Consider the following 26,586-nt stretch of genomic DNA (forward strand, 5'->3'; position numbering starts at 1 on the left):
CTTAAGTTGTGGTCTGTGTTACAGGTGGTCAGGACGACCCTTTAGCTGAAGGAGATATTGCGGGAGAAAATAAAGACACGAGTCGAATAGTGGAAGCAGAACTTTCACCCGCGAGGTCGCTAAATATTGCAGTTCTGATCACATTATGCATCAAGTATCAATCATCCGGTTCCGTCACGCCCAACCCGACCAGCACAATAGTGGCCACATCCATGACCGCCACCAACAACCACAACAACCACGCCACACCGGCCGTCAACCAGCTATTCTTCAAATCCACCACTCTTTCCCGGTCCCCAGTCCGCTGTCCTGCACCCCGCCCTTCCCCTGGCGCTGCCTCCTCATCCCCTTCTCCCGGACTCACAACCACACTCATACACCCCGTCCTCCCCGTATACCACACCAACGGAAACGTAATCGGCACCAACGCAATCGCCAACAAATAATTACACCCTATCAACGCCTTACTCAACCCTTCCCTCCCCACCCCCAACGCAATCGCCAACGCCGGGATAGCCGCTGCACACCGCGTGGCCAGCCGTCGCAAGAAGGGGGAAATCCGCAGGGAAAAAGCACCCTCCATGACGAGTTGGCCCGCCACGGTCGAGACGATGCCCGCCGCGGCGCCTGAAATGAGGAGCGAGACGGCGAAGAGCGTGCCTGCGGCGGGCGAGAGGGTTGTGCTGAAGAGGTCGTGGAGGGCGTAGAGGTCGTCGGGGATTTCCTCTGTCGTGTCTTCTCCTCCTCCTGATGGGGGCCGGTAGAAGGCGGCACCGGCGATGATGACGAGGGCCGCGTTGACGAACACGGCGACGGTGAAGAGGGTTACGCAGAGCTCAGCGATGGAGTACCGGAGGCAGTGGCGGATGGCGCGGAGGGAGGGGTGGTAGGATGAGGTGGTGGAAGAGGTGGTGGTGGTGGTGGTGGTGGAGGAAAGAGTCGAGGTAGAGTCCTTCGCGTCAAAGTCGTGCAGGCGCGCGCGGGAGAGCGCGGTACCGACATACAGAGCATGCGGCATCAGGGTGCCGCCGAGGATAGCGCACATCTCGTACAAACCGGTGTCGACAAAGACCTCGCGCGAGGGGACAAACCCGCGAAAGACGGGTCCGGCCTCTGACGGCGGTGGTGACACCATGGCCAGCAGCACACACAGCGATATAAAGACGGCCGCGACCAGGAGGCCGACGAGGGCCTCGAAGACGCGTACGCGCCGCAGCTCGCCGGCCGGGTTGTACACCAGCAGGATCAGCAGGACGTCGGCGACGGAGAGCACGCAAGCGGCGGGTAGGGGTAAGGATGGGATTAGGATGTTGAGGGCGATGGCCTGGCCGATGACTTGGCCGAGGTCGGTGGCAATGATGCTGGCCTCGGCGATGGCGTAGAGGGCTAGCTCGAGCCAGCGCGGGAGGTATTGGTGGTTGAGCTGGGCCAGGTCCTTGCCGGTGACGGTGCCGAGTTTGATACAGAGCGACTTGGCTTGTTAGCCCCTTTTATGACCCTTGGTTGTTCTTATGATAACTACTATAGCTCTAGACTCCACACAACTAATAAACTAATAACTAGGTACCCACCTGGATATAAATGGCAATCACATTCGATACCAGCACCATGAAGAGTAACTTGTATTGAAACGAGCCGCCGGACGCAATGGCAGTTTGGTAGTTGTCCGGGTCGACATATGCCACGCTGACGATGGCGCCCGGGCCGAGGAACTTGAAAAATGTCCAGATCTTGGACCACACTGAGTCTCTGTCCGAGTCCGCCGGCGGTGGTGGGGGTGTGCGCCGCTGGGTCAGAGACGCATGAACGCCGGCCTGTGGCCCCAGTCCGATCCAGTATTTGAGGTATCTCGGCCATTGTCGTCCTCGTCGTAGGCGGGCCGGTTCCGTCTGTGCGGTATACGAGGACACGGCTTGGATAGATTCTTTCTTTTCTGGATCTGGATCTGGATCTGGGGGCTGGGTTGCCAGCGGCCGAGGTACAGGCTGGACGTTGTCTTCCATGGTATAGTGCAGGGTGGACTGGCAATGGCTAGTGAGGAACCATGAAGACACTGGGAGAATAATAATATAAAACAAGAGAGACAGACAGAGTTACAGAAAGATCCGAGACCCGGTGGTCAAAAGTCAACCGCATCCCGGGTGCGGGGACGTCCGGAAGGACATGGGCTGGGAACTTGGTGCAGTGCTGCAGTCGGAATCCTTTGTCATCTGTCTGGGCCGGACCGGCATTAAAATGTAACCTCCTCGCGGGGACGGAAGTTGAATGACTGTTGCACCAAAGGAACCAAAAGGGTAGCCAAAGCAACCCAAGAAACAGGGGTAGTTTGCTCGTGTCGATGTGTTGACACTGCTGCACTACTAATACTAAACATACTTAATAGGAAAAACTTCATCTCGGACACACTTATAGGGACGAGAAAAGTTATAGATTGGGTCACTCGAACCAAGCTCAGGCTAAATCACCAATCACCAAAGAACGAGAGGCTTGGATATATCCTTGTGTAAGTGGAGGTCGTGTCGACCCCAGCGACTTTCTCCTTTAACTTGGGGTTCACCTCGAGGAACACGAGAAAAGAGGGAAAACCGAAAAGGAAGGGGGTGTATAGGTTTCTGGTCCTGCCGTCTCTTGCTAACCTTCCGCCCCGTGCCTTCCCTCTATCTCCGTCCATGAGATGCTTGTAGTTCAGTAAGTCAGCGTCAGCAGGTGGAAACCAAGAGGAAGGTGCGGATGTCAAACATCTCGGTTGATGCGACTTTGATCTCACAGCGGGACGGGATAGGAGGAGAAATCCCCCGCTGTGACCGGACCGGGTGGATACCGGGAGTGTGGAAACCCCCCGGGCTTTCCGGCGTCGAGCTTGCGTACGCCTGCGGTCCGTCTCTCGGAGAGCTTTGTGGGAATTACAGTTCCATGCTCTCAAAAGCAAAACTATTTAATCAATTGATCTGCAATAAAGACCTGGCCCGGGGGTTCCTGCTCTGCATTTTATTCCATTTTTCTTTTTACTTTGCAGCGTTTGCTAAAGATTCTAAAGGACTGTCAAGTTAGTGGGCGGCTTCTGCAGTACTTCGTACAGGGATACACTACGTCCACTGCAGTGTGCCCTGCGAGACCCTGCGTCAACACTATGAGGGGTAAAGATGTACTTTTCCCCAACTGATCAAATCCCTCCAATGCCATCTTCACCTTCAACTTTTGATCAGTGTCCCAAGAACGGATGAGCCGGCGACGTTGTTAACAATGCCACCTTGAATTCACAAGTAAAGATGGTTGACACCGACGACGTGCTCTTCAACATCTCGGCCTTCATCGCCGGCCTGTTTCTCCTCGAGTATGGCGCCGACAAGTTCGTCGACCACACGGCGATTGTCGCCAAGCGGCTCCATGTGTCACCCACACTGATCGGATTGTTGACCTGCGGTGCCGAGTGGGAGGAGGTGAGCTGACTGGATCCCAGGAAGCATGGCGGTATTTTACTGGCTAACTCTCAAAATCTCCAGCTCGTTGTCGTCGCGGTCGCCGTTGGCCGGGGCGACTCGAATCTCGCCCTCGGGAATATCCTAGGCTCATCGGTGGCCAACATCCTGTCGTCCTTCTCGCTCGGCCTCCTGTTCATGCGGCAAACCGATTTCGACCGCAGCTCCAAAATCTACACCGCGGTGCTCCTAGCTGCCACCTCGCTGTTCCTCATCCTCCTCGCCACCGCCGAACTCATCCCGACGTGGATCTCCGGGTCCTTGCTGATCGTGTTGTTTGTCGTTTACGTGGGCTCCGTGGCCTCGCTCATTTACCGGGGCACGCTCACTGCACCGGAGGCCGACTCGGATAGTGACAGTGACAGCGATAGCGAGGACGGAAGCGCGTCCGAGAGCAGCGACAGTGACGCTGAAAGCGAGAACAGCAACGACAGCAGCAAGAAAAACAGCCATAAAAACACTTCCCCCGGCGATTCCGACTCCGACTCCGACTCCGACTCTGACTCCGAGTCCGAGTCCGACCTCGAACCTAACCCGTCCTCCTCCTCCTCCTCCTCCGACCACCAGCTCACCCTCCTGCGCTCATCCAAGTCGAAGGCCAAAAAGACTAAACCCAAGCCCAAGCCCAAACCAAAGCGCAAGCCCCCAAAGCCCCTCCGTCACCACATCACTCAACTCCTCCTCGGCCTCATCGCCTTACTCCTATCCGGCTACGTCCTCGCGCACAGCGCCTCCACCCTCGGGAACGCCCTCGGGCTCTCCTCCACTGCCGTCGGCGCAACCTTGCTCTCGATCGCGACCACGCTCCCCGAGAAACTGATTGCCGTCTTGGGCGGACTCCGGCACCAGCCGGGGATTGTGGTGGCTAATGCGGCTGGGTCAAATATCTTCCTGGTCACGCTCTGTGCGGGGGTCTTGTTTTTGGGAGGAGGTAATGAGGGAGGGGGCTTAGGAAAGGCAGGGGAAGGGTTTGGGCTTTTTGAAGTAGCGGCTGTTTGGGGCGCTGCGGCGGCTATGATGGTGGTGATACTGGTTGGTGGAAAGCGGTGGATGGGAGTGGTGATGTTGGCTGCGTATGTGGTGTTTTTGGTAGGGGAGGTGGTGATGGGGAGGAGCGTGGGTGATGATTAGGGGGGTTGTGAGGGTTAGGGTGTATCGTGACAATTTATGGACAGTGGATACAGCCGCAATCACATGCAATATTCGAGCACCTATCTTTCGATGCTTTTCCGGAGGAACCTCTACAACTTTAGGCAAAGGAAGAGTAACCATACCAGCTATCTATATCCATATCAACATCCAGCTATTTGACTCTTGAGCAGTCTCCTGCAGGTAAACTTAATTACCTAACGGCAATGAGTTTGTTCACTTGTGAAGGTCCCCGTTCCTGCACATCAATGCGAGCCCCCAAACTGCGCTCAATTGCATGCATGGCCCCACCTCGGGCCGTTGCCCGACGGGCAAGGCAGCGAATAAAAACAGGGCTGTCGCCCACACTGTTAGCGGCAGGCATCCGCTGTCAGCGCCGCGGCGCACCACGTCATCAGGGCATCTGCAGCCCAAGCACAGTGAAGCTGGGGTGGAGGGTGTTCTGGGCGCCTTCCCCAACAACCCCCGGATTCTTTTCTTCCTCGACAATGTCTCACGATCATGCCGACTAGACGTGATAACGTCTCACTTTGACGCGTCCTACTTACCCCAAACGCTCCGATAACACTTTCTACTTGAGAACCCTTATGTCTTGGCCATAGCCTGACAGATCCCAGGCGGTGAATCTGCCTGCCTTTGTCTGCTCCTCGCTACCTGTTCAAGTGCTCGGTTCGCTTCGCAGGACTGACCGACCCAACTGTGCGTCCACGCTCACTCAAAGCGTCTAGTTAACTCGACGCGGCTAACCATCGTTTCTCCCACCAGACCGCCCACGATGACAGCCCCAAACCCAACCCCAATATCCACCCACACCCACACCCTCACGCCGCCCTGCCGTCTCGCCCCCATCGCTTCCCCCACTCCGACCCCTGGCCTCGAAGACATCCCCCCTCTCCACGCCCAATTCTTCTACGCCTCCTCGATCCCCATCGACGACCCCCTCTCCGCCTCAACCCTCGCGAGCACCACCACAACCACCAATTCCCCCGCCTCTTCAACCTCAAACCCCGCGGCCGCCTCCTCTTCCTCAGACCCGAATAAACGCCCGCTCCGGCCGTTCTCGCCCGGCGACAATGCCGCGCTGGAACGCGCCTGGCTGCGTCTGGCATCCGACCGGGACCGGCGGAGTCATGCGCTCTCGCGGGCGACAGACCGGAGTCTGAGTCCTGGGTTGTCGAGGGAGAATGCGGAGAAGTTGGCTGGGTTGGTGAATGCGTTGGCGACGAAACACTGGGAGAAACATGATCGCGAGGGGGCCGTGCCCGGGTCTGGGTCTGGGTTTGGGTTTGGGGGTGGTGAGGATGGTATTGGAGGGGATGGTATTGGGGATGGGCGGAGGTGTGGTGGTGGGTTAGGAGGGCTGGCGCCGGGGATTGATGGGATACCGGTGTGTTGTGCCGAGTTGGGGATCGATGCGTCGGCGGAGTTGAGGAAGGAGTTTTGTGCTGTCACGAGGAGAAGGCAGCAGACGCTCGATCATGACAGGGTGTTGGAGGCGGTCATGGCGCAGTTGGTTAGGTTGAGGGTGGAAGCTGAGGGTGGTGTTCGTGACAACAACTCGCCGGTCGAGCCGGGGTTCCCGATGAGCGCGAGCCCGAAAGTACAGGTCGGGAGTCTTGGCGCGAGGTCGCCGACACCACCTGTTGATAGTGCGCCGCTCGCGTCAAGTCTCTCCGGGGGTACCTTTATCCCGCCTCGGCCGCCGGTGGTGGACGACGGGATTTCGGGGAAGCCGTTTGTGCGTGTCGAGGCCACGCCGCGGTCGAATCGGTCGTCAGGTGTCGGCACCCCGGATGACAAGGGGGTGATCCGGAATCTGCTGCGCGGAAGGGCCAGAACTGATAGTCGGGCATCCGCCCGGGGACGTCCCACGACGGAACGACTGGAAGATACGGTTGAGATCCCCGTTGGAATATCAAGGTTGCACATGGTCTCGCTCCCAGTGCTGCAGATGAAACCGATTTACTGGTCACCTGTCAACGACATTGCCACGGTATTGCGGGCGACATGGTTTTACAGGTGAGATTGTCTCTGTCTTTTCTCAAACAAACAACTCTTTACCCGTACCCATAGGCCCTTTACTAACACCGTTACAGAGACACCATGGCGCCTGTGGAGCCCGTCATTGCGAACCAGCTAGAGTCTGGCTACCGCGAGCTGCGACCGTGGACCGAGACATGGCGCGATGAGCTCAGGTCAGCACTAGATGTTGGCCCGCTGGGTGAGGAAAAAGTCTCCCACCGTCTGTGGCCCGAAGTGCCCGAGAAACGAAACAAGCGCAAGGACGGAGTACCTCCAGAGCCACCCATCTCTTCCGATCCCTTTTGCGCGGCCAGGTGTTTCCGCGGCGAGGCCGCTACGGAGGGATCACTCGAACCTGTCCACGCAGAGGAAAACACCGCATTAACAGCCCCTGAGTCGAGGTTATATGCAAATTACCAGGTCATCTACAAGGACGATTCGAGCGCCTTTCTGTTGAAGCCGAGCCAGCGTCCCTCAGCGTACTACGGCCGCAAACCCGTGGCCAAGATCATGAAGGGCATGAACGTCGGTGTCCCCATCGTGCGTGGGTTCGACCATGCTGCCTGGGAGCGGATTCACGATAAGGGTGCAGCCGCTCGTGCCAAACAAGGCCTTGCAGCGAGTGTCACACCGGACGCCGAGCTGCGTCAAACTGCCGAGCAGGGTGGTTGTCCGGCGTGTCGGGTCGACAAGGACCGGGGCCAGGTCACGGATCTGGTCCTCATGGCTCACGGTATCGGCCAGAAACTGTCGGAAAGGGTGGAGAGCTTCCACTTCACGCACGCGGTCAACGGCTTCCGCAGGGCTATCAATATCGAGCTGGAATCACCCACTGTCCGATCCGTTCTTCGGCCTGGCCAAAATGGCATCATGATCCTGCCGGTTAACTGGCGCCACCTCTTGGACTTTGACGACGCCAGCGCTGGCAAGGAAGGTGGCGACAAGACAGGTTACGCTCCCGACGGCTTTACCCTAAAAGACATTGAGCCGCCCACTATCCCGGCCGTTCGCAGCATGATCTCGGACGTCATGTTCGACATCCCTTACTACATGTCTCACCTCAAGCCCAAGATGATCGCCGCCCTCGTCGGCGAAGCCAACCGCATCTACCGTCTTTGGTGCGCCAACAACCCCGGCTTTTCCGAGAAAGGCCGTGTCCACCTCATCGCCCACTCGCTCGGCAGCGCCATGGCCATCGAGGTTCTCTCCAAACAACCCACCCGCGTGCCCCGCCCGCTTGATCTCTCCCCGTCGTCCCCGCCCGATACCCGCTTCTTCGAGTTCGACACCACCAACCTTTTCCTGCTCGGCAGCCCGGCCGGGTTCTTCCTCCTCCTCGACCGCGGCCGTCTGCTCCCGCGCCGGGGGCGTCTCAAGCCGGGCGCCGAGGCCGCCGATACCGTGGCCAAGGAGGTGGTCAGCGATGTCGGCGTCTTCGGCTGCATCGCCGTCGACAACATCTACAACATCCTCGCCAAGGAAGACCCCATCGCCTACCTCCTCAATGGCGCCATCGACCCAGTCTACGCGGCCAACCTCAAGACCGCCTACGTCCCCACCATCAGCACCTCCTTTTTCAAATCCGTCGGCAACGCCATGCGCAGTCTAGCCGGCGTCGGCCCTGCTCCTGCTACCGCCTCTACATCCGCCCACAACCAGCACCAATCATCCGCCACTGCGACCGCCGATGCCCTCCTATCGTCGGCGCAAAAGCCCCCGCACATCTCCCGGCTCCCCTCGCAACTCGAACTCGAAGTGCACGACTTCTCGCGCGAAGAGATTGCCGAGAGGAAAGCCTACTTGCTAAATGACAACGGCCAAATCGACTTTTACCTGCGATCGGGCGGCGGGCCGCTCGAGATCCAGTACCTAAATATGTTGAGTGCGCATACGAGTTACTGGACGAATCAGGATCTGATCCGGTTGTTGTGTTTGGAGATTGGGCGCGTGCCCGGCCGGGCTCATGCGTTACGGTCGATGAGGCCGGTTAAGGTGAAGGGGAGGTTTGTGGGGTAGTTGGGAGAGCGAGAAAGAGAGAGAGAGGGAGAGAAGGGGGGGATGTGGTATTTGGTTATTTGGTGTTGAATTTTAGATGAGCATGGCGTTGGAATGGAAGGGGAGGTTACTGATATTGGCCGTTTGAGGCCCCAGAGTTATTAATTAGATACCCTTGAATAGAATCCGGTTAATCGTCACCGAGTAATTACCACTTGTTCTATCTTTTATTCACCATCCTCGTCCGTTTGGGGGGATATCAGGAGTAAATCAACGTGCAGAACTACCTAGTTAAGTCCCGCAACGCAAAACGCCCCCTCTCAACCAAAACTCAAGTTTACCGATCCAATGCCATCAACTCGGCCTCATCATCCTCATCCATCTCATAATCACTCTCCTCGTTCCCATTTCTCTGCGCAGCGGCGCGCTCCTGCTGCTGCGTCTGCTCCAACGCCTGCAACTCCAACGCCTTGATCCGATCCTCATCCATCTTCTCCTGATGCTTCCGCAGATCCGCCATGCTCCACGTGCTGATCCCCTCCTGGTCGCGCGCACGGAATGGCTGGGCCATGGTCCGCAAGAACCGCCGCGCGCTGCTGACCGCCATATCGGTACTGAGGTTAACGTCGGCGTCAAGCAGGGCCTGGTTGATCCACTTGGGCAGCTGCGGCCGCTTGCGCTGGAAACGCCGGTCGGCGAGCACCATCAGGCCGTAGTCGTCCTTGCCACGCAACACGCGGCCCAGACACTGCGCAGCGTGGCGCATGGCATCGAAGGAGAGGAAGTCGTTCTCGCGGATCCGGTAGGTCTCGCGTAGGAATTCGAGGCGCGCCTTGAGGATACGGGATTCGGTGTACTGGAAGGGGACGCCGATGCAGAGCACTGTGCGACCGTACTGATGGTCGAAGTCGATGCCCTCGGACACCTTGCCACGGGCGACGCAGAGGAGCACGGCGCCGCGGCCGTTGCAGCAGGCCGTGCGGTAGGTCTCGAGGGCGAGCGAGGTCTCCTGCGCGTCGGGCGTCTCGACGAGGATGAGCTTGTATTTCCAGACCTCGTCGAGGATGCCCATTCCTTGCCACATGCTGATGATGGACTCCATGTAGAGGTAGGACGGGAAGAACACGACCAGGCCGTCGGGCGTGATCTTGGCGAACTCGGTGAGGAGGCTGCCGTAGTTGCGCACCACGCTTGGCTCGTTGCGAACCTGGAAGCTGGTCGAGATGGACGCCTGGTCGCTGCCGCGGGTCACAATCATCGGGAGGAAAGACCGCCGCGCGAGCGTCATGCTGTAGGACTCCTGCACAACCGTCGGGAAGTCGAGCATCTTGGGGTACATCTCTAGCGGAGACATGGTACCAGACGTGATGACGACCGAGCTGAAGCGGTCAAACACGGGTTTGATAGCGATGGCCGCGTCCAAACAGGTGAAATGCAGCACGGGGTTCGGCACTTCAGCCGTGTCGGACTCGAACGGCTCGAGTATCAGAAGAAAGCCCTTCTCGTAGGTCGCCACCAGGGTCGCAAACGTAGCGACTTCTTGCAGAGGTTGGTAGTCCTCGATGTTGGTGAGCTCAAGCGTCCGCACCAGCGACGTCAGTCGCTCAGCGCAGAAGCGAAGCGGTTTTTTCTCGATGAAGGTATGCTCTTTGAGATGGGCGAGGAAGGACGGGGGGGTTTCCGAGATCACCTGGCGCACTTTCATCCGCGTCTAGGCCCGCCATGTCAGTATGAGGCAACAAAACCCAAGAGTACGTACGAGCCACTGACCTTCAGATACTCGATGAACCGTTTGAGAAAGGCAACGAAATGCTCAGCCCTCCTGATGTTACCAGGGACCGCCTCTTTGAGCAAGTCTTCTGGGAGGGCTATTCTAACAGTTAGCAAAACCAACAATCGCATTGCGCTTCAACGATGGGAACATACTCGGATTTGCCATAAAGGAGTCCTCCTGGCGGCCATCATCAGCTCCCCTGAGACCCTCAACAAGCTTCTCGTACTCGTCCTGCAGCTTCTGCTGGTCCGAGTCTCTCATCTCATTGATCTTGTTCTCCAGGTTATGAGCACCCCTCGTGGCTTTCCGTAGCGAGTCGTCTGTTATATCTGTGCTTAAAGACTCGATGCACACATTGTCGATGTTATGCGCTTCGTCGAAGACCACGATGCAGTCTTTGGACAGGTCCTTGGAAACACGCTCGGCAATCTTGGGGTCCAAGAGGTAGTGGTAGGAGTAGATAATGACATTGCAGTATTGCATCTAGAGGAGTGTTAGCATCTTGTAGGAGAAGAAACGTGCTGCTGAAAGGAGACTGACCATCCGCCGGGCAGTGAAATAGGGGCACTGTTTGTGTTGCTCCCCATACCGCAAAAGGCCATCTAACGTCCAGACGCCATTGGGAATCAAGTTATGAGGCTCGAGGAGATCAAGGTTCTAAAGCTATTGTCAGCGCACCACCAGCCATAGTCAGTCAAGAGCACCCACGTCGTGGTATACGCAGACTTCCACGTCCTCCCCCTTCTCCTTCTTCTCCTTGACAAACCCGGCCGTCAGACTCCTGCAGCGAGCATCAACGACGTTCCCGCTCTTCTCCCGTTTTACGGATGGGTGGAGACAGAGGTTCTTTCGACTGGTCAGACCAAGACCCCGGAACTCTTCTTCATGCCCCAACCGTTCCGTGCGGAACTTCATCAAGGACTTCAGTTCTGCCAGTGCCTTTTCGATCTCAGACATTGTTCCTGATGTAACTTGTCAGCGTTGCGCTCATATAATGTTCGACTATTGTTGGGCCACGGACGAGAGCAGTAAATAAGCTTGCGGTGTGACGGATAGTACTGCTGGTAGGCCACGATGAGAGACAGCAGAGTGACGGTCTTCCCTGTGCCCGAGGGCATTTCCAGCACGCAGTTGCCCCCGGCATCGAGCGTTTCTGTATATCGCTATCAGTATCTCAGTGCACAGTGGACCCAGCAAGATGCTCACTTTTCAAATCCACCATGTAGCTAAGGCGGTGGAGGTTTAAGGTTAGCCATCATCTACAGGAGCATCTTCGGGCTCAAACGTACGCATATTGCTCTAGGAAAGTATTAGCGATCGGGGGCCCGTATTATTTACCAGAGCTAGTGATACTTGCCTGGGTATATACGCGGATATGGGAAAAGCACGGGCAAGTCGCTGTTGTCATCGGGTCAGCCAAGGACATGTGGGTTTCGATGCTAGGTCGACATACTCAATGTTGAACTCCATTGTGGGCGTCTATTTGAGGGGCGATCATCTAGTTTCTAGAACAGGATTCTCATCACCAGACCCAGTCGACTCGTGCAGACTACCTTGAGAGCTTGTCGCCGTCGTCGCTCCTTGTCAAAGCTTGCCCTCACCCTTTCTCTCCCCACTCCGGGCCGCGCGACCCCAAGGCGCGTTCCTGTGTTGCAATATTTTGTGCCTTTCTAACCCAGCTTCGGTTTTAGAGAGCTTTTATTGATGCCGCTTTGATGAATTGTAGATCGAGAGTCGCCGACTTGATGGTTTAGAGGTTAAAGGTCACGTGGGAGGTGCTGCCTGGCGACATTTCGGAAAGGTAGGTTGAAAGTGGGTCAAGTTTTGGCAGCTGCCCGACGGCCACCAGTCACACCGAGGTGAGCTGCCCGAGCCAACCCCCCAGCGCCCGCAGTGCCCAAAGCGCCCAATCAACCCCCACCAGTCGCCGAAATTCCAGCGCAACTTTGTTGCCGAACCAAAAACCATCAGTCGACGGCTCAACCAAACTCCCCCCAACTACCTAGGTAGGGCGTTCGCATCCCGCGGGGAGTTTAATTCTTCCCCCCCTCCTTCGCCTAGAGAGTACCACAGTGTCACCGCGTCCAGCATGATTCGGCGATTGTTTAATTGCGACAGTATTGTGGTCGCCTATCACAGTTGCGTTCGGGCACGTCTTGTCGCAACACGGGGCCGACACGGCGTGGGCAACACGATACGGGGCTCTCGTGTGTCGGGCACTTAGGTTGTGGACAGCGCTGCCGTGCTGTCTTTCCCCCGAAGGACGTTCTGTGTTGCTCTGGAACCCCGCCGACGGCAATCCCGATGCGCGTCCCTCTTTCCGACACCCACTAGCACCCCACCATTGGAACCACGGGCACGATTCAAGCCGACGCTCCTGCTTCCCGCAACGCTGAAGACCATACTGCAACGCCGACAAGGCCCTGGATTCTTGTGTCGCCCTCGCTTCCGCCGACCGTAGAAGCTTTCTGGAAAGACGAAATGTTCCATGCATCCCACCCAGACTATTGCCCGCATCAAAAACACAGTGCAACCCTCACGACCATTCGAGTAGGTTTTCCCCACCCCCGCCGTTGCATCCGACCTAGGGACCAGCCAAGAACGTGGTCATTTCTTGCGCGGCCATCCATGATCGTAGAGAGGATAGGGGTCGGCAAGTCAGGTCGCAAGCTACCAGAACAGATGATGCTGTGGGTGGGAGCCGATGACGCGAGGCAACGGCCTTTCATCAATGGCTTCGCATTACCACCACGGCCATACCGATCTCTCCACCGCGCCGGTAACATCGTGCTATTGTGCGAACCTCGTGTCCCTGTCCCCTAACTCCCCACTAAGCGACTCCAAGAGACGTCCACTAAGTCGACCGTGACGACCTCATCGGCCAGCCCGGCCGGGTCTCTGTGCCTCGTCACGCCGCCAGCTCATTTCCGGACCCGGGTGGAAGGGTGGCAGATGCTTCCCCACGTGGGCGCCGCAAACGGTCTCCCGCCATGCCCGCCATGCCCGCGCGCCGGGCCCGTGGGTTGAGGCCCTCAGCGTCGCGCCCGTCCTCTCCGCTCGTTCCTGGCGGGGGAAGTGGTGAGGATGGGCGATATGTGCGGCTCTTCCCCCGCCATTCGTCGTCGGGAAGGACGTATGCGAAAAACACCGAATCCGCACCGACATAGAGACTACTCATCAACAACAGGTATCAAACCGATCGTCTGTGGCGGATTCCCCCATGTTCGTTTCAAATACGGCTGTTTTTAGCACACGTGTATCTCACCAACCCCCCTCCCCACATCAGCGAACAATCGAGATGTGTGAGAGCGTGTGTGTATCCCCTTCCCTCCAGATCTCACACAACGGATTCTTCCTCAACCGGGTCTAGGATCGCACTTTGTTTCGAAACTTGCGGGGCCGGGCGTTCCTGGCGAGGGCTTCGCGGGAATCCTGATCCCACGCACATCCCGAAGCCCCTTCACCCTTCGCTCCGACTGGGCAGCGAGGCCGAGTCCACGAGAGACTCGATGTCCGCGCCGCAAGACTGCATATAAGTGTGTAACCTCCACCCACCACAAACCGGTTCAGAAAGATGAATGAGTGGATGTACCACATTCTCGTCCCGCAACAGCCCTTCGCAATCCGAGGAGGGTGGCGTCAGATTGAGAGTCTGACATGCCCGTCGGGGGTGTCCCTTCTCTCATCGAGTCTCACATCTCACATCTCACATCTCACTGGTCCAAGAGAGTGAGAGAAGCACGCCGACGGCACAGACGGCATGCACAGAAGGTTTCCAGAACGACTCGCCTTGCCCGTCCCCACGACAGGTGCGACTGGCTCGCGGGGAAGCAGGGGTGCGGCTGAGAAGAATCGAAACCCGAGAAAGGATACGCTATCTGGCTGGCCCGGTGATGCCGTTGTGGGCTGATTAGTGTAGTGTCGACGGGACTTGCCCTGACCTTGACCACACACCCAACCCCGATCACTCATCGGCACGTAATTCCTAGGGTCGTTGCTCGAGCGCCCAAAGAGGTAAAAGAACGAAAGCATGCCTTCAAGGCGACCAAGGGTAGCCCTCCACCTTACCTGTCTTGGCCACGATACTCCCCCATCGTGTCCAATGTCTCGTCACTCTTGGCCCAGATTTGGGAAAGATGAGTGGGAGATCGATAGTACGCGTGAGCACGAAGGGATCCATCCGAGTGCGACGCATTCACGGAGAGACCGATAGCTTAGAAGCGATGTTATTTCCCACGATATCAATATTGGTGGATGTGACAACGCGGGTCAGGGTTTCCCCTCTTTCGGTTTGAAAGTGGCATGAGCATTGAGCAGGCAGGGCCTTTCGCATCGAAGAGGAAGGATAACGGTGTTGCACGCGCTGACTCGTGATGGTTCCGCTTTCTTGGTGATGCCTGTCGCGGCAGCGGCCGGCGGCAGACCACGAGGACGCACACAGAACAGAGCATAGCGTACCATCGGGGCTGGCATGGCTTGGTTATCGGGAGGTTTATCGTTCTGCCTGCCTGCCCCTCAGCTCGAGCTCACAGCCACCCCGCACATCACACGAAGCATCGCAACCCTCCCATTCGCCAATTCCCAGAGGTTTTAGTGGGGGTGGCGGGATGGGGGGACAGCCACGAGCAGACTGGGGGCCGGAGAGAAAATGGGGGGCCAGAAAGGATGAGATCCGGATGGACGCGGGGCTTCGGAGACCAGAGCGGACCAGGAACAGGAACGGGGGGATGGGGGCTGCGCTTGTGGGCGGCTGTCGAGCCCATCAGCCACAGTCCCGTCAACCATAAATTCCAATCTGGGCAAGCTCCGTGCAGATTAGCCGCAGGCACCGAGTTAAATGGTGCGAGAGAGAAAGCACCCCATTTATCTCTGCAGGGGACCAAAGTTGGAGCGAAGAAAAAGAGGGGAACAGAAGTGGGTTCAAAAATCAAGACATTAAATTAAAATAAAAAGATTTTTTTTTTAAAAAAAAAAATAACGATAAAATCACACAAAGTGGGCAAAATCCACTCCCCTGGCAGCACCCCATCCAATTCCCACTGTAGTGTACTTCATGGCGATAACCCAAACTCAAAACTGCCCGGGGATAACTATCACCGAGAGATCTTCCAGGCTTCCCATCATCAATACTGACCCCTCCCCCCGACGGGCCCGAACGCTCGTCTTGTGCCGTAACCCCTTTGTCTAGCCCTGATATTAGCGGGTATGTATGTGTGTGGTGTTTCCAAATAGTTGGTGCCATCCGATTATGTTGGTTGGGAGGATTTGCGTGTAAAAAAAAGAAGGGCAAAAGAAAAATGATTAAATTTTGAACAAGCCACACCTCAACCCGTGCTGTGCCGTTACATACACGCCCCCACACACACTCTCTCCGGTTGTCAATGATTCCGACGATTCTCAGGTGCATGTATGCTCAGTGGATGGGTGTTGCCGGTGCTGCTAGCAGCCGAGCGCCCCAGGCAACCAGATTTTGGCAAGGTGGGCTGTGCTCGCTCACCCGCAGCGCAGCGCAGCACAAGTTGACTTGACTTGGCATCAAGAATAATCTGAAACGCTGCCGAAGTGCGGGGTGATACCACCAAAGAAGAACAGGAAAGGCTGTGGCAGAAAAGAGAATGGGTATTGTGTGCGTGTGGATGCTGATTTGCCGCTTGGTGTCCGGCCCCCCATGCAACTGACTTCGGCTTGCGGGCAAGGTGGTGATACCTACTAGATTACCTACATACACACTTACCCCATGTCCCGACCAACTTACAGAACCTTGGGTAACTTTCCCCATCCGGTATGCAGTTGGACGAAACCTGAAGCGGGATCAGGCTACTCGTCTGCTTCGTTGTGACAATGCAATCAATATCCGTGATGGCGAAAAGAAATCTATGCTCAAATGGATTCTGGAAAGGGAACAAAAATAGACGCATCACGCATCACGCATCACGCCCTGAGCTAGGCAACACGGGCGCACATCGTGTTGTGCCTTGGCTTTACTTGCCGTGTGGTGTCGTTAGTTCGTAAGTGAGGTAGTTGGTTGACTCAATGGAGGGATCTGTCCCACCTCTGATGCGTCTCTGCATCGGTAAACGGTCGTGTTTCGTTTCGTCTCTGCAGGAATTGACCCGGTGTTGGTCGTTAATGTTGTGTTCACGCATTTGTGTCGTCACACAGGTAGGGTTGCGGGGAAGGTTAAAAAAAGGAAGGCGAGGATAAAGGGTCCTATCGCCAACTCCTTCGGTCTGAAGCTGAGACTGAGAAGTTACCTAATAGGATAGAATTCATGGCGGCGGCGGCCTGCCCGAGGACCGTTGGTGATGCGTGGGGTGTCCGGATGGCCCAGAGGGCGATTTGGCTCGGCTTGGCCTCCTGTTGGCGGCTGACGCATCAACAAAAGTGTTGTTGTTGTCGTTGTCCACAAGGCTGCGGGCAGTTATTCATCAGCTTTCATTTCTGCGTGGATGTCTCACTCACTTACACCTTCGTCACCGAAGCGGGTTCCTCCGTCAATGAGAAAGGGAGAGGGGAGATCTGAGACAGGCGCACCCAGCAAACCAACAAGCGTTGGGCCGTGCTCGCGGGCCGCTGATGTTTAGCGAGCGAGGGTGCGTGCATCCGCTGATCAGGGAGGCTAGCCTCGGGGGAAACGGCGCTGCCAAGTGTCCGTCTGCCGCGATGGAGGAAAACTTCGGAGACCAGATCATGGCTGCATTGTGGCTTGAATTTTGACCAAGCAGAAACCAGCAGCGAAGGCAGCGACGCAAGAACTTCGGTGGTTCGCACCATTCGGCTTTCAGAATTGAGGAGCAAAGCGAACACCAGTCTATCTCGTCAATCGACGTCCACAGGCCGCATCGCCAATGGCACTATCGTCCAGCTCCACCAGTCGCAAAAAAAAAAATGAGCCGGAAATCGAAGAAGCTAATTCCTCACGTGTGCGAAAGTGTCCGGACCCGCGGAGTTGGACGGGGTTAGTTCGTGATGTTTCATGAAACAAAGTTTATCACATCCTCCGCCACATCTCTGGGCTGCCCGAGGAAAAACGGAAATAGCTTCGGGCATCGGGGCTGTCGATTCGCTGGGTGGGTTGGTGATGATGGATGGGCAGAGAAGCGAGCCAACACCCCAATCACCATCGTGATCTAAATTTGGGCAAAATTCTCTCAGTGTGGGTCGCCCGATGTGACATCCATGGGTCTTGTTCTTGATTTTGCCCCTTCACCCCTCCCCGATTTGGGCATAGCTCTTCTGCAGGCGACTTGTTAGTGCGAAGATAAACGCAGCCAAGTGCTCCCAAGTGGGGAGGAGTCCAACAAAAGATGGCGCAATCTGGATTCTGGTTGTTTCCTGCTCGGCTGTTTCATCTCCACGCGACGAGCCTAGCTCCCGCATGGTCCGTGAACGCGCAAATCGGCGGATATCTCGCCCAACCCCCAACCTTGGGAAGATGCTGGGCTGCGCTTCGCTCGCTTGTCGACCGCTTCGAGCGATCTGCTTTTCCCCACCCTGCGGATGTTTCGGGGTGGCTGTGCCTCTCTGTTTCCCAAGAGGGGTAAAATACCTGTGGGAAACGAAACGAAACATTTCCCATCCATCCCATCCATCTGTGGCTTTCCCGTGGCGTGGGGCTATTATGTCGGAGTGCAGAGTTGCACCTCACGCCAGCGGGCATTGCGCTGAGTTTCGGCGCCGATGGATATCTCGACTGTAAGTTCGGTTGATCGGTGCCTTCATGATTCTGTTCGGCGCTGCAATACCCCGCCTGTTATTTTTCGCCAACACAAATTCTCGGCGAGATGTTACGGTTTGGGGGCTTCGTGTTGTTGGTTGGTGATAAAACGATCTGTACCAGTTCGATCAGGGGCGGCTTGTGCCGAGTCCTCCAATCGCCTAATCCTGGTCAACTGTTGGCTGCTGATGCGTGAGCGCTCATCATCACCAACAAACCGTCGCCCAATTGGGGCTCTGGGTTGCGAAAATGATGCTCGACGTTGTCATCGGATTCCCGGGTCAGACTGGCGATGGTCAGCGCTGCCCCAGTTTGCGTAGGGTTCAACATACGAGAAGTCCTAACGTTAGTGTAATAGGGAACGAAACGCATTCCGAGCCATTCCTTGCTCTTGTCCCTGAGATGCTGACGAGATCCGAGCCTGCAGCCTTTGCACGTGTGAGCGGAAACTCGCTTGCTCGGTTGGCTGCATGAACAGGGGGAGAAAGGTGGAGTCCAGTCACGACGCTGCGCTCGCCGGTGTGGGCAACCGCAGTCGCATTGCTGCAACGGTAGGTGGAGCGCTGGTCCGCACAGTCAACATTGGAAGTTGCAATAATGCTCACGTTTTTTCTCCACGCAATCTTAAGAAAATCCTTTGATGCACCGCTACAAGAGCCTCGCTGGCCAACCGGCCACCGTTCCTTGAGAAGTGTTGTAGCAGAAGGCAATACCGCGAGTGGTGAAGGATTTAAGGTGCTGAGGCGCAGGGGGCAATTGGTGGGATTGCTACGCGAGAGCGATCTGGGCAGAAACCAGAACTGATGTGAGCCGGAATCTGGAAATGAAGAATTGAGAGCAACGGAACCCATGACCGCATCCAAGGATAGCTTCTTCGTTCTCTTCAACAGACGGGACCTTTTTTATCCAAGTCGGCGGATTTTGCGAGCCCGGTGGACCCGTTCAAACCAAGCCGACGGTTGAAGCCAAAATGCCAGGTCTGGTTAGTCTCTGGCTTGTGCGCCCAAACTGGGGAAGCGGGGTGAGAACACGCGGGGATCATGGTCGACCCATGTTGTGCTGATCGCCTCAAGATTTGATTCCTGCTTTGCGGAAAACCCGCAAACGTTGGGCCGCCTTTTGCGCACTCCCCCGAGTTTTTTTGGTACAATCTTTTCCTATTTATCCAGTCAAGCAGGGTACCGCCTTATCTTTCCGAGGTACTATGCTGGTTGATTGCTGTTCGAGTATTCACCAAACCCTCATTTCCGTAGACTGGTGGAGTGGTCGGTGGGAAGGGTTTCCAATTACCGGCACTGCCAAGGGCACTCTCGCCAGTGGTTCGGGCAGCGCAGTCGTTGCTCGCTCCCGTCACGCATGGTACTACTGTGTATGTACCGTAGTTGTGTTGTATGATGCCAGCGGGGGCTGCCTCGACCGGTCATCGTGACGCGAATCGCGCGAGCCGTGAGCTCCCGACTCCCGCGTATGTCCAATTCCTCCAAGGTCACTTGATGAAGATTCAATCAGACGATTAGATCGTATTTTCTGGATGGGAGTTATACGCGAGACGGATTCTGTAGTGTTTCAAGACCAAAATGTCGTGCACGTCACTGGCTGTTTTTGGAATCCATCTTTCCAAACAAGCCGAAATCGCTCCTTCAAAAGCGATGAATGGAGCCGGACCTAGGTCCGGGAGACAGAACGTTAGGGCCACTCATGATCGACATACCTCCACTCCGACGCTCCCCAACCCACGCAGTCTTGGCGTCCAGGGGCGGGCACAGCACAGCAGGCCGAACTCCGCAAGTCGATTGTGAGGTGAGCAGCGCCGCACGAGGCCCTTCACTCCGATGCGAAGGGAATGCCGTGTTTCAGATTCACAAGCCGGGGATCCTGCGTTTCCTGCGCACTTGGACACAGAGCAGATTCCTGAGCCTCAGAGAGAACCCGAGAAGAGATATTCCCATCGACGGGCGATACGGATCCGTAGTTGACCGGGATGCCACGTTTTTACAACCCTTGATTGCGTACACTTGTCCGCTATTTCCGCAATTAGGAGTTTTGTTACTGATAACGGCGATTGTCATTTCTCTTCCGCCGGTGGTTCCCACAGAGGAGACAACATCGGTCCCTGGGGCCCAGGCTCGCTTTCATCGAATTTCCTGTTTAGGGCATCGTACTTCAGTCTCTTCGTAAGACTAGAACTGATCGTCAATATTTGGTTGACGATGCCCACTCATCCCACCACACACAAAAAAACAGCCTTTCGATAATGTCGCTGCCTGGACGTCAAGTCCTGGGCAATGTGGTCGTATCGAGCTTGAGGCTGTGGGTGTGGGGCTCACCTCAGCAGAGAGCGATCGTCTTCAGAGAGACCGAGTGGAGCAGTGTCATTGGCTTCTCGCTCTGCGTAGTTTATACTCTGTCACCTTGCGACTACGCGAGCCGGGAATCCCGTGCTAAACACCTCCTAACTTGCGGGAGGGGCCACCATCCTGGTGGTGAACGAGCGGTCCTGACGAACGCCGCCCAGGAGCGAAGCTTGGGATGAACGGGAGCGGGAACGGCGGGCGAAACGGCACCGAGATGGGCTCCGTGTCCCCACAATAACTCTCTCATGGGCCCCCTGCTCTGCATCCTAGCCTTCGCATCGCGCAAGGAAGACCTGGTCGGTGCTGCGAGCTCCGCGCAAAGGCTCCTTCGGAAACTCAAATCATTCATCAATCTTGGATCCAATCCGGATCTGGCGCGATTTGCTTTGATAGGCACAAGCCGGCATGATTCCAGTGTACACTACACTACACCACACGTGTAGGATAATGGGTCCCACAGTGATGCAGGTACGGTACGGAAGGCTCGGCCGCGGACGTGCTCGGGGCGGGATGCCGGAGAGTGGAAGGGAAACTCTCCTCCGGCTCTCAGAAGACTGTCGCTGTTTCTGCGATGTACACTAGTGGGGGTCAGGCTGCGGACGAAGATCGCACCTGCCGCATAACCCGGTGAGCAAACAACTGGAGCTGGTGACAAATCAGGTCAGTTCTCTCCTGCGGGCCTTGCTCACCTCGTCACTTGCACTTGTTGTTCTTTGTCACAGCCCGATAACTTCCATCGCTAGAAAAGCGCATCAGGAATCATCCGGCGTTTGCATCTAAATTTCAAATTCGCCTCGGCCAATGTGCCAACGAGCTTATCTAGGGATACCTCGTTCCAATGTATTAGGTTTCTCCCGTAGTTTTCCTATGATGGCTATGTATCCCAACCCCGCTTCCGAGAGTGCTTTGGAGAGTTTGAGGCCGAGCCTTTGGGGGCGGGAAGGCAAGACAACCCATCGGTAACCTGGCCTCCCACCTGGCCATCAGGAACTCGCCGGTACCTTGCAAGTCCTGTCCTCCATTTTCGCACCGAGTCTCGATTCCCCGACCGCGCCTGGCCTCGAGCTCTCCACACTAGCGTCTGGTCCCACTCCAGAATGCCCGACGAAGGTATGGCCGCAATAGCGCGAGGCCATGACTCGGTGGGATTTTCTTCGATTGACAGATCACCGACCGCGAAATAATAGAATACACAGGACATCTAACACTCCCGGCAATGCAAAATTTACTTACAGATGCTAAATGCTTGCGGCATATAGCATACTGACTAGGTTAGGTAGTAACATAGTACCGAAGCACCTAGCTGTATGAATACACTAGGTACAGAGGTCGTTTGAGCCATGATGCTTCGCTTCAGCCAAAAACCGGGAGGCGCAGCAACTAACAAGCGCGCAAGCGCTCACCCACCCCACATGAGTCTCGAGACCGCGGAAGGCTGCTAGCAAGTACAGAGGCAGTACATTTTGGCCCCGCGAATCCTCCGCGACCTAGCCCGTATCGATTTGTGCCTGCGCATGGCTCCCCAGGCCTGTTGCGGGACAACCAACCGCATACCGCCCTGGTCTCCCGTCATTCAACCCCGTCCTTGGGTCGCCTCCCGTCCGGACGGGTTGAACTCAGGGCCGCTATGCCCAGATTTCGACCTGCGGGGTGCAACTGTTGATCGGCGCCGTCACAGCTGCCAGCTGCCAGTTCAACCATCTCACGCTCTGGCGACCGTTTTCAGCGGTCTCGGTCCGCTAAGGCGAGGGAGTAAACCCGCTGGGACAAGGACACCGGCCGCCCCAGCAACACGAACAACTCGACTCGCAAAAATTCCAAAGACGAGGCCCACCCACCAAAGAACTCTGTCAGCAGCGACAACAGCCCCCAAATGGAACTTTGTTGGGTCTGCGTTCTTGTTGCCACCTCCGGATTCCCGGAGTGTGCTACGCAAAGCTCCAAGTCGCATCGGCGACGAGAGTGAGCGCGCCGGCGTGTGACTTGCTCGCAGACAATGGACCCCGCAGGCTGGCCGAATCTCGATGAGCTTTGCCCAGGAAGGGACTCGTTGGAGGATGATGCCCCACCAGAGCTGGAAACGGGATCCAACAGCTCCAAGCAGGGGAGAGTTGGGCCCCTCCCCTGGCTACTTTTAGACGACCCCTGCTGCCTTGAGACACACTGCTCCCAACACGGTGTAGCGTTGCTATTTTCCTCCAAGTCACACTCTTTTTCCCGAGAGGAGCATCTTTTCGCGACACCCCCCTTCCTTACTCACCACCCCTTCCAGACTCGAGTCCCCAGCCACACCTCTCTGAGCCCCCAACACCCTCGCACTAGCCGGATCGCGGGTGCTGCCGACACCTCTTCGAGCCAAATCTTTCCTCATCGGGCTGGTGCCCGACAGCCTTGCAAGATCAAAAAAAAAGAAGACCACTGCAGTGCAGGGTTGTTGCTGACCCCCCTGAACCCTGGCACCTGGTCGCCGTCCTTTCGCTGCGCACCCCCCCTGGCCCCCTTGTCAAGCTCTCTCTCACAGAATGTCCCCCAAGATGCATCTCTCGCCCCCAGCACACCACGCTCGAAGAGAGACTCCATTATTAGCCAGGCAGAAATCTCATCCATTTACAAATATGAGAAGAAACCCCGGCTCTCTGCCTTATCCGACACACACGGCATCCTTCGATTCCCACAAGCCATTGCCGTATTCATCTGTACATCACTCGGCCCACATATTCAACGCGCGAGGTTTCTTAAGTTCCATCTTGGTCTTGATGTCCCCGTCCTCAGAAGCCATCTGAGCAGTCATCACGGACCAGTGCCCGGGCCACCTATATCTTCCCTCCCTCCCTCGCCTTCTTTTTACTTTCCGAAGACCCAACGCTCCTAAGCACCAATCGGACCCCCCTTGGCCACTACAATCCAACAAACACGGCCTAGCTTTACGCCGCGTGCCTTTCTTACCCTACCCTCCTTCTTCTCCAAGGCCACCTCCCGCCACAACAAATAAATAACCCACGCCTCAGCCCACGAGCACTTCCTATGCTCAAGTCATTCACCATGGAGCACACCCCGCCGCCTGCCCTCACAAGGTCGCCTTCATCTCCTGCAAACACATACTGCCCTTCAGAGAGGTCCTCGCTTGACTACCCGTCGCCGGGCATGGTAGAGCAACAATACAAGATCTCTTCGATGTATGGAGACCAGTCCTGCGTGACCCCTTCCATGGACGCCGACTTGTCTCTTCCTCCCCTTGACTCGATGGGCCACTCGGACTGGAACAGCGCGACGGTCATCCACCCGATTTCGTCCGCCTCCGCCATGCCCAACATCCTGTCTGCCGACTACGATAGCTTCACCACCTACCCTTACAGCCACGATGTCTACCACTCGCACCCGACCAGCCACCCGCCCTCGCTCCATGCCTCCACGCCCCCGCCCACGGCGTCGGCTCCCCGGTCTCCGGCACCGATGAGGACTCCTTACACGCCGGCCACTTCGGTCCCGGCCCCTATGACCCCGCGAGTGAAGATGGAAGGGGCTTCGGATTACAGCCAAAGCACCGAGGCGTCGCATTACCCTTCGCCGCGATCGATCCACACATCCTACACCTCAGACAGCGGCCCGTATGCCAGCAGCACCTCAACCGGTTACCTGTCCGACAACGGGTCCGCCTCGTGGAGCAAGCCCGAGTTCCAGCCTCTTGAGCCTGAGCACTACTATCAAGCCCCGCCCCCGCCGCCGTCAGCATTCATGCACCACGACACTCGGAGGCATGCGTACCGGGTTAACCGGCCCAAGAGGGCGCCGCGCCGGCTGACGACCAAGGAGGAAGCCAACTTCCAGTGCGAGGTCAAGGGATGCGGCAAGCTCTTTAGCCGCAGCTACAACTTCAAGGCCCACATGGAGACCCACGACGAGAAGCGCGAGTACCCTTTCCCGTGCCAGGTCCCCGACTGCACCAAGAAGTTTGTGCGCAAGACGGACCTGCAGCGCCACCACCAGAGCGTCCACCTCCGCGAACGCACCCACAAGTGCGACTACTGCTCGCGCATGTTTGCCCGCAAGGACACCCTGAGGAGGTAAGTTACATACTCACTCGAACTTGATCCAGGCGAAAACAAAACATCCGATGCTAACTCATTATCCTCTCAGGCATATGGAAGATGGCTGCTCCAAGCGGTTCGATATTGGCACCGTGGACTTCCGCGCTGAGGCTGGCTACGACAGCATGCACCCCAGCGCGCGGTCCATGGCACCCCTGGGCCACATGATTCCGCCGCCGGGTGTTCTGCCTCCCATTGGCATCCCCCCGCTCTGTGGCACCAACATGCTCGGTTCCATGCCTCCGTCGATGCGGCCCAGCAGGGAGCCCCTCGCCGCGGGTGATGCCGGCCAGGGACACAACTGGGGGAGGTGAAGCTGAGAAGATGAAACAAAAAAAAAGACAAAAAGAAAAAAAAAAATCACCAGATTTAACAAAGGAGCGGTGTCCTTCTTTTTCTGTTTGGATATATTTCACATTCTTTTTCTGGGTAGATACCAAATTTGGGCGTCGGGGCACAAGATGGGTTGGGTTTTCGGGGTTCGGCTTTTTTCAATTCTTTTCTTTCTCTTTTCTTTTCCTTGTCTCATTTTCCTCTTTTCAACGCTTTGTACGAATAATGTACGCGATATGTGGATAACCGGGGGGCAATTGGGGTTGGTGTTCGGTATAACTACATTGGGAGGCAGATTCTTGGGACGGTGGTGGCCTTGCTTCGAGGGGTGGGTGGCTCGGATACTCTGACTTTACGCTTTCCTTCTATTTTATTTTCCTTATCCACTGTCTTTGACAAGAAGAGAAGGGTGACAAGTTCCCCTTGTGTACAGAACCACGAGTTGTGCATATTGTTGCAAATACGTTAGATGTCTTGACTAAAAGAGAGATCTCATTTTTTTTCACCAACAGTTCCGTGGGCCCCAAGTTTCCATCATAGACCAGCTCCCTTACCTGCCCAGTCCATGCATTGGAAAGTCTTGAACAATTCCCAGATCTTCGGCGTTCGGGGCCCTTCCCTGCAGGTGTGCCGCAGCCTCTCCCTTCTCCCGCTTGCCGCGGTTGACGGCCCAGCTCCCGACGCCAACCTGCCCTTCCATTGTCCCCACACCGCCAACCATGGGCCAACCCTAGTTGATGCCGTTAGCGTCTATCACTCTCCACTCGACAAAGAAATTAGCGCGCCAACGCGTTCCTGGCAGTCCTGCATTGCGTTGCGAACGACTCCTGTTTTTTCTCCCTGGCCCATTTCTCAACTGGGTAATTTCTTCGTCAGCTTGAGAAGAGCAATCAAAAGAAGTGCCGATGGAAGCAAACCAAGCCCAGCCGCTCACACGTACCGCAGTCCTCCACATTACACTCCTGTGTAGGTAGGTTCAACAAGGCGGGATGGAATCCGGTCGGAGAAGATCTCCAACGGGAAGTCGGACTCCGCGAAGCGAACTCTCCTATTCGTCCGCTGCCGCAGCAGGAAAGATGAACAGGGCAGCAACGATCCTCCGGCCGCTCAGGTGGTCCCCTCGCTTGCGCTTGTACCTCAGAGCAAAACCTACTCTGACCGCATGGCTCCTTCCCAACGCCGAGAAAGCAGCCTCCAAGGTTCCCCACGACTCGCACCTGCTGACTGCGTTGCCTGCTCGAATGAGCAACAACATCGGTACTTGGTGAAAGGAACAAGCTAAGCCTCCTAGCATCGACCCAGTAAGGTAACTCTCCTGGCAGGAGTAATTAACCTCACTTTTGAACGCCCTGCCCGTGAGCGGGATTCCTTCATTCCCGGCCCCGTCCTCACACCCTCCCCTCCTTCGGGAAACGGCTGATCCGGAAACACAACTGTCATCTTACACCCTCCAGCGCCGAAAATCCACGCGATTGGATCACAGGTCACACCCCGCGAAATGACCACAGAGGGGAAGCCAACGCCCAACTCCCGTAGGGCTGCGCACCTGGGCGTCCTGTCACGTTTACCAGCCATTCATCTCAGCTGCACCAGCCTAACTAAGCCCTATGGTCCGACGTAGCACAGCACCAAGCCCGCGGGCTTGTCATGGCGCTTTTTGCCCCTCGGATTGGAC

General features: G+C 56.5%; 4 protein-coding genes across 4 annotated transcripts; 2 read left to right on the forward strand and 2 right to left on the reverse strand.

Moving 5' to 3' along the window:
• Nucleotides 1-157: 157 nt before the first annotated feature.
• Nucleotides 158-2,003, reverse strand: C8A04DRAFT_11843 (natural resistance-associated macrophage protein-domain-containing protein; the record flags this gene model as incomplete). Its single annotated transcript, XM_062777116.1, has 2 exons — nucleotides 158-1,471; nucleotides 1,572-2,003. The coding sequence occupies 2 exons, from the start codon at nucleotides 2,001-2,003 to the stop codon at nucleotides 158-160; spliced, it is 1,746 nt and encodes a 581-aa protein (XP_062637492.1).
• A 1,266-nt stretch (nucleotides 2,004-3,269) lies between these two features.
• C8A04DRAFT_11815 (uncharacterized protein) lies at nucleotides 3,270-8,666 on the forward strand (the record flags this gene model as incomplete). The annotated part of the gene is made up of 7 exons (XM_062777102.1): nucleotides 3,270-3,440; nucleotides 3,504-4,552; nucleotides 4,989-5,118; nucleotides 5,350-5,932; nucleotides 5,984-6,647; nucleotides 6,725-8,234; nucleotides 8,364-8,666. The coding sequence occupies 7 exons, from the start codon at nucleotides 3,270-3,272 to the stop codon at nucleotides 8,664-8,666; spliced, it is 4,410 nt and encodes a 1,469-aa protein (XP_062637493.1).
• Nucleotides 8,667-8,982: 316 nt separating this feature from the next.
• C8A04DRAFT_28243 (uncharacterized protein) lies at nucleotides 8,983-11,889 on the reverse strand (the record flags this gene model as incomplete). The annotated part of the gene is made up of 10 exons (XM_062780573.1): nucleotides 8,983-10,356; nucleotides 10,416-10,513; nucleotides 10,572-10,902; nucleotides 10,960-11,076; nucleotides 11,128-11,381; nucleotides 11,441-11,572; nucleotides 11,626-11,645; nucleotides 11,709-11,718; nucleotides 11,789-11,817; nucleotides 11,873-11,889. The coding sequence occupies 10 exons, from the start codon at nucleotides 11,887-11,889 to the stop codon at nucleotides 8,983-8,985; spliced, it is 2,382 nt and encodes a 793-aa protein (XP_062637494.1).
• Nucleotides 11,890-23,532: 11,643 nt separating this feature from the next.
• On the forward strand, nucleotides 23,533-24,892 carry C8A04DRAFT_28245 (uncharacterized protein; the record flags this gene model as incomplete). The annotated part of the gene is made up of 2 exons (XM_062780574.1): nucleotides 23,533-24,554; nucleotides 24,628-24,892. The coding sequence occupies 2 exons, from the start codon at nucleotides 23,533-23,535 to the stop codon at nucleotides 24,890-24,892; spliced, it is 1,287 nt and encodes a 428-aa protein (XP_062637495.1).
• Between the last annotated feature and the right edge of the window lie 1,694 nt (nucleotides 24,893-26,586).

Source organism: Dichotomopilus funicola (genome assembly GCF_033296635.1).
Source record: "Dichotomopilus funicola strain CBS 141.50 unplaced genomic scaffold C8A04scaffold_27, whole genome shotgun sequence".
Taxonomy (NCBI): Eukaryota; Fungi; Ascomycota; class Sordariomycetes; order Sordariales; family Chaetomiaceae; genus Dichotomopilus; species Dichotomopilus funicola.